At 62.8% G+C, this 6736-nt stretch overlaps 1 protein-coding gene across 1 annotated transcript in view; it reads right to left on the bottom strand.

Moving 5' to 3' along the window:
* Positions 1 to 6736, bottom strand: part of HSPG2 (heparan sulfate proteoglycan 2) — a gene marked incomplete in the record, with an annotated part of 117566 nt that overhangs the window by 44114 nt on the left and 66716 nt on the right. Inside the window, 6 exon segments of the mRNA XM_027770665.1 lie at positions 20 to 100; positions 268 to 348; positions 574 to 666; positions 5756 to 5947; positions 6292 to 6432; positions 6623 to 6706. Of these exon segments, the coding sequence (XP_027626466.1) occupies positions 20 to 100; positions 268 to 348; positions 574 to 666; positions 5756 to 5947; positions 6292 to 6432; positions 6623 to 6706 (672 nt within the window).

Below are 6736 nucleotides of genomic sequence, written 5' to 3'. Positions count from 1 at the left end.
AGGGGACGGGGGCGCGGACCAGCAGCTCGTCCAGGTCGGCCAGCGCCATCAGGAGGTGCTCACGTGTGGCTCGCTGCCCGTCAGGCCGGCGCCAGAATTCCTGGGTGGGGGTGGGGGAGCTGGGCTTTCTGTGCTGCTCCGGTGGGCTCCCAGGCAGGGGCCGTGAGGTGCGGAAGCGGGGTGAGGTGCAGGGCTGGGGGCACTTAAGCCAGGCTGGAATCAGGGCTACAGGGGGAGGCCAGACGCGGTGTGGCCCATGCCCCTCACCTCGCGGAGAATGACCTCGTAGCTCTTCCTCTCGGGGCCTTGCGGTGCAGGCTGGGAGGCCACCAGCATGATGTTGTTGCCCTGGGGAGACACGGCGGGATTGGGGGTTCTCAGGGACTGGGTCCTCCACCGTCAGACCCTAACCACATCCTCCCACTTCCTCCCAGCACTGGACCTCTGTCTGGGCAGTGCCCAAGCCCTAGCCGTGCCGGGACAAAGGGTGCTGGCTTAGAGGCCAGAACAGCTGCGTGTGTCCTGGCTCCCACCTTCCCCTCTGCCCTCTGGGTGCAGAGTGCAAATGCTCACCGTGATCTGGACGTCGGGGTCAGAGAGCGGGCTGCCCTGGGGCCCAGCCCTGTAGGAGAGGGTGTACCGCAGCTTCCCGCCATAGGCTGCCACCTGCAAGGATGAAAGCCCTGTGGTCACAGGCCAGCTCTGTCCTCCCGGGAGTGTGTGTGTCTGACCATACAGCGAGGGGCGGAGCCTCTGGAGGCCTTTCTGCACCTGTGCTGTCCCCCTAGGAAACAGGACATTGCCGAGGCCCTCCACAGCCTCGGGCGGGTGGGGACGACGCTATGTGGCCAGGTTTCTGTGTTCCGGTTTCCCATTCTCTGCTGTGTGACAGTCCCAGCAAAAAAAACCCTCCAAGTTCTTTTCTTTAATTTTGAAGCCGCTGGGTCTGGGAGTTGAACCACAGTGGTCATGTGGGATCCAAACACCTTAGCTACCACCCCACTGACTGGCCCTAAGTCTCTTCATCTACAGGATTTCCCTGGGGCTGAGGGTGGCTTCTCGGAGGCCTCCTCTTCTGGGCAGGCGATTATGGTTTGCTCAGGATCCATTTCCCTTTCTCTGCAAACCACATCCAGGTGTTCCTGAAGGAATAACTCCCTAAATGCAGGCCATGTGGTTTGAGGGGCCAGTGCCCCTCCTCCTCCACAGGGGTGACGTGAGCCAGGCCTGGCCAATCTGCAAGTCCTACCCCTCCCTTCTCTCCTGCCAGGGATGAACGAGCGAGCCTGGCACTTCACTTACTACTGGGACAGAGAAACCTTGCTCTAGTCAGAGAAGCTGGAGAATGACGCCACCTACGATGGAGCCCCAGTGAGCCCCTGGATCCAGCCGTGCCTGACCCTTGGACTCTGCAGCAGCATGTGCCAATGGAGTCTCGGCTGAGCGGAGCCTGCTGGACTTGGGATTTCTATTGCTCGCAACAGGAAGGGTCCGTAGACCTGCTGCAGAGGCTTCGTGTGGGCAGCTGCGGCCCTCCTGCCCTACGGCTTGCCTTTCTTTCTGTCCTCTGCCACCAGGGCAGATGTTCAACTCAGCCCACTCCGCTGGCCTGGCCCTCTCGGGTATTCGTGCGGTCCTCCAGCTGGGGGGCACTTAGACACCTACTGACTGTGTGCCAGGCCCCAGGACACGCAGGCCCCGAGACACACTCCGCAGCTTAGGCCGTGGTGAGGAACATGTGGGCATAACCAGGTGACCATGGGACAATCGGGTCCCTTTGTTTTGGATGCCAGATGCTCAGAGCCGTGTCTAGGGCCAGCGTTCCAGCATGTGCAGGTGAGTGCAGCACAGTGACCACAGCCGCAGTCCGCACTTGCTGGGCTCTACTTCTCCTCTACCGCTGGCCAGCTGTGGCCAAGCCCTGACCCTCTCCGAGCCCCACAGATGGAAGCGAGAGTACAAAGCACACCTGTGAACGGCACCGCGAGGACTAGGTCACACGGGGCCGCGAACACGCCGCAGAGCCGATGACTGCTTTCCTTCCGGCCCGCCCTCGGTTCGAGCAGACCTCTCCTTGCCCTCCCCACCCTGGCCAACGGCCTCACCCACTTCTCTGGTTACTTCGTTGAAAATAACAAGTATTCCCAGAGGCATTGTCTTCATCGGGAGAAAAGGAGCGCTGGCACAAATGCCGGTGCCGGTGCCAGTAGTGGCGACATTGCCCGAGGTCAGGAATGACGACTGGGCTAGCACGCGCTCCGGAAGGCCAGGGGCCCTCCTGCCTGTGCCCGGCGCAGCACACGGTCAGGCCTCCACGCCTCATGAATGCATGAGCACCCTTCTAAGAACCGGGCTGGCCACCCACACTCAGCGCAATGGGCACCCAGAGAAGAGGCGCTGGGGAAACCCTCCCAGCTGAGATAGCCCCTCTGCCAGGGGCTGGCTGGGGCCTGGGGCCGGGGCTAGCTGGAGGGGAAGAGCTGGGACAATCTCGGCTGAGCGTTGACCTGAGGGTGGGACCCTGGGCAAGGTCCTTTCCTGCTGTGAGCCCTGGTCCCAGCCGTGTCACAAACGGCTTTGACAAAGCCCTCTAATATATCTTTACTCTTCTCTTCCCTAGTTTTGCTACAGTGTGTGTACTTGCCAGAGACAGAGAGAGAGAGAGAAGGAGAGAGAGAGAGAGAGAGAAAAGCGAGAAAGCTCACCCCAGGGGAGGTGGCCACACAGCAATCCCGTCTCCATTCTCCTGTAGGGATTTTGGGCACGCACACACAGGCACACACACGCACGCACACACACGCACCTGGCGCATTTTTTAAGCCACCAGGACGTGAACCAGCTGGCCATGAGGGACCCGGCCTCCTTAGCCACACCACCGGCTGGCCCAATACTCTGATATTCCAGGACTCTGTGAGACCCCTGTGGCCCCAGTTGTTACCTTGTTCCCCAGGAAGGCCCGGGGCAGCTGCCAATAATAGAGGCTTCCAGGAAGCAGAGAGAAGCCGTCGTAGGTGAGAGAGGACTAGGACAGAAGGACAGGCAGTGAGAGCAATGGGGCGTCGGGGCCGGGCGGCACAGGTGGTCCTGACAGAGGCCGGAGGCCGGGGAGCAGGGTGGAGGGACAGAGCCCCAGCCCCTCCTGCAGCTCAGGTCAGCCCTATTCTGTGGACAGCCTGCCTGCCCACCCCCCAACCCAGGCTGGACACCCTGGCTGCTCTCTGGGTATGACCGCATCAGCCCCTCCTCCCATCCAGACCTGAGATTTACAGGGTGCGGCAGCAAACATTTAAACATTCAGGGGCTATTTTCATGCGTATTTAAGAACCTATAACCAGTATGTCTGAGCTGGAATACGATTAAAGAAAAACCTGAAGCAGATTTTCAGAAAGTGCACAGAAATGATGAAGCTGGCTCAAAGTGAGGGGAGTCTAGAAAGCAGGGCAGCGGGGGCCCTGGGGGTGCCTTGGCACATACCTGAGCGCCTGCGGGGGAAGACAGAGAGGCTGAGGAGAGGGGGGAGTAGCCGGGGGCTGCTCGCAGAGCAGCTGCAGGCTGGGGGCGGGGGGAGGGCCCTCGGGGAGGAGGGAGGGGATGCGCAGCAAAGCTGGAAAGGAGCTGCCAGATCTCAGCATCCATCCGCCTCTGGGCCTCGTCCACCTGAGGGTGGGAGAGGAAGGAGGAAGGACGGCGGGAAGGGAGAGGAGCAGAGAGGGAGGGAAGACCTGAGAGCCCCGCCTTCCCCCAGGGCGTGCCCAAGCCCAGCCAGCCTCCCAGGTCCGCTCTATCTGTCACGATGCCTAAGCCCGACAGCCTGGCCCTGCTGCCCCCTCCAGCTCGCTCCTCGTGGGCCAGGCGGGCCATCCTGGGATGTGCTGTGGCCTGTGACTGATGGGGAGCATCCCTGCAGATGGTGTCCACCAAGGGAGGAGCAGATGGCCGAGGCCACAAGTGCTGGAGGCTTCTGGGCAGGGCAGACTGCTCCCTGAGCCTGCCTCTCCATGTGTCCCCGTGCCCCTGGCCCGGAACATTCCCCAAGGGCAACACTGGAGTAGGCTGGGGGCTGGACTGGCAAGGGGGAAGATGGCCAGGAGGGCCAGGGCTCTGCCTCGACTAAGCTCTCTAGTCTCCCCGAGGCCCCGGACGAGCCTGACCTATGCAGGTTACCTGCGATAACCGCGGATCCCGGCCCCTGCCCTCTGGGGGCCCCAGGGTCCTCCCCGCTGTCATAGCTGTCCGCAGCTGCTCCTCTGAGAGGGATGTGCGGTTCTGAGGGGGTGAGGGCACAGGCCAGCTCGGATCATCAGGGTCCAAAGCTAGAGCTACGGGCAGCGTCCTTTACCCCTGGACGCAGTGGCCAGAAAGGCTCGCACTGACGGGAGAAGGATGCATGCTCCCTCCCCAGGCTGGCAACCAGGATGGGCTCCAGGCTGCTGGAAGGGCACATGCACACAGAGGGCTAACGGGGCCTGCCTGTGACGCAGGGCCTGGGGAACCCGGAGGCCCAGGAAAGTTGTGCAGACTGGCATCGAGTTAGTCATCCTGCCACCTCGGTCACCAGCCTGACCTCGGATGGTTGGCACCCACAACAGAGCACACAGCAGGTGAGGAGGTAAGGCCCCACTGCCAGGGTTCGTGCAAATCCACGACTCTTCAGATGCTGGACCTCTCCCCGCACAAGGCTCAGGCCACACCCGAGAACACACTGTCATGCCACTCACGTCACAGGCCTACCTGGTGAGCCCAGCGCAGTCGTGCAAAGTACGCCTCCCACTGCGGGGTTGGGGAAGGCCAGGGTACAGAGAGTCTGAGAGCAGGAGAGCCAGGAGAGGAGGAACCCCAGAGGGAGAAGGGACAGAAAGGCAGCCAGCCCTGGGAGAGACCTGGGGTACCTGGCTCTGCCCAGGGAACAGGGATGGGGCAGCCTCAGGGGTCTCCCAGCAGCCCCCTCCCTGCCTACTGGCCCTTTGGCCCTGGGGGTACATCTTAAGCACTGAACTCAGCTAGCAGGGCACCCCTGTACCAAGACCTCCCCCTGGACATCATGACACAGCGGTGGTCACTCGAGGAACACACTGAGGTGGGTTGCCCCAGAGGCCGTCCCGAGGCCTCCCCACGGCACCATCACCATCGCCTTCCCCAGACCACAGTACAGACCAGCAGTCGCCTCCGACAGCAAAGCATTTTAAGTGAAGCCCTGCCCTGAGACTGAACCCGGTACTGCCCCTGCTCGCTGCTGGACTCTATGTAAGGGACCTGACCGCTCACGGGTCTCCTCATTCGTGACAGCTGGCTCACAGAGCTGGGGTCTGTGACATGCAGGGGCTTGGAGCAATGACCACACACAGCTAGAGCCCAGTGCCTGCACCCTGGAGTAGGAGCGATCGCCCCAGCCCAGGCGGGACCCAGCAGTGTAGGTGCGCGTAAATGAACGGTGAGCAAAGAAGGCTGGCAGTGGGGCCTTGTTGGTCCCCGCCCAGGGCCTGTCTGTGGGATGACCATGTGAAAGCGAGCCACCACCAGCAGCTCAGCACTCGCTGTATGCCAGCCCAACCCCGTCCTCTCAGCGCCCTGGAGCCGGTCAGCAGCTCAGCTCGGGATGAGTTCGCTGGCTAAATAGGTCCCCTAAGGCCTCACCCTAACAGCAACAGGGCAGATGCCTGCCGGCCGGTGGCCACCTGCCAGCTGACCCTGCTCAGTGTCACTGCTGCACGGCCTAGTGGCCCGGAGGCTTTGCTGTCCCCACTGCATGTCACACCTTGTCTCCCTGGTATGTCTCAGGCAGCTGCCAGTAGAAGGATTCATGGCCGAGGTGGGCAAAGTTGCCAAAAGACAGCTGGGCACCCTCAGGCACGGGCTCCACGGTGAAGCCTCCTGTCAGGTGGCTGTTCCGCTGTGGGTTCACCAGGGCGAAGCCTTGGAAGTCCCCGGGGGCAAAGTGGGTGGAGATCTGGGAACAGGAGGACAGGGTGTCAGCATGGGCACTGGAGCTAGCACCCTGGTGGCGTACGGGGCATAGGCGGGCGACAGGGCAGAGTACCAGGGCCCGCCAACATCAGGGCTGGGGAGAAACAGCGGGGGACGGGAGGGCTGTGGGGCGAGCAGGGAGGTGTGCGCTCAGGGCTGAGAGCACATCAGGGCATGGGGAGGGTACGTGGGCAGAGGTTAGGGCTGATCGGAGCTGGGACAGGCAACAATGGGGACATGCAGCTGCCACGGAGATAACGGGGCCCAGCCCGTGAGGACCAGGGAGTGCGGGCAGCGGCCCCGGGGCTGGGCGGCTCAGGCTCCTACCCGGTGGCGCGTGTAGGAGGAGCTGGCGCACTGCTGAGTGATGCCCATGCAGAAGCAGGGCAGGCAGCCGTCGGGGTTGCTGGCGCTCAGGTGGAAGTGATGGGGCCGGCAGTGGCTGCAGGTGAGGCCTTCCACCTGGGCCTGGGTGGACGGATGGAGAGATGCGTGCAGGGAACGTGGGTGGGTCTCCTGCACCCCGGCACCTGAGGCCAGCCTTTTACCCAATTCCGGCAGTTCTGAGCAGTCTTGCCCCAACCCACGCCCAGGCCCCAGCTCCAGTCAGATGTTCCGCTCGGCCCGGGACCTCACGGTGGGCAGGGGTCAGACTGACCTTGCACTGGCACTGGCCAGCAGCATCGCACTGGCTGCCCATGCTGCCCTGGGGGTCACAGCCGGAGCCCATTGGCTCTGGCCCCTGGTCGCCTCCCTGGGGTGGACGAAGGCC

The sequence above is a fragment of the Tupaia chinensis genome, unplaced genomic scaffold (genome assembly GCF_000334495.1).
Source record: "Tupaia chinensis unplaced genomic scaffold, TupChi_1.0 Scaffold000146_1, whole genome shotgun sequence".
In the NCBI taxonomy this organism is placed as follows: domain Eukaryota; kingdom Metazoa; phylum Chordata; class Mammalia; order Scandentia; family Tupaiidae; genus Tupaia; species Tupaia belangeri.
The sequence above is the reverse complement of the archived record's forward strand: the minus strand, read 5'-3'. Positions and strand labels throughout refer to the sequence as shown.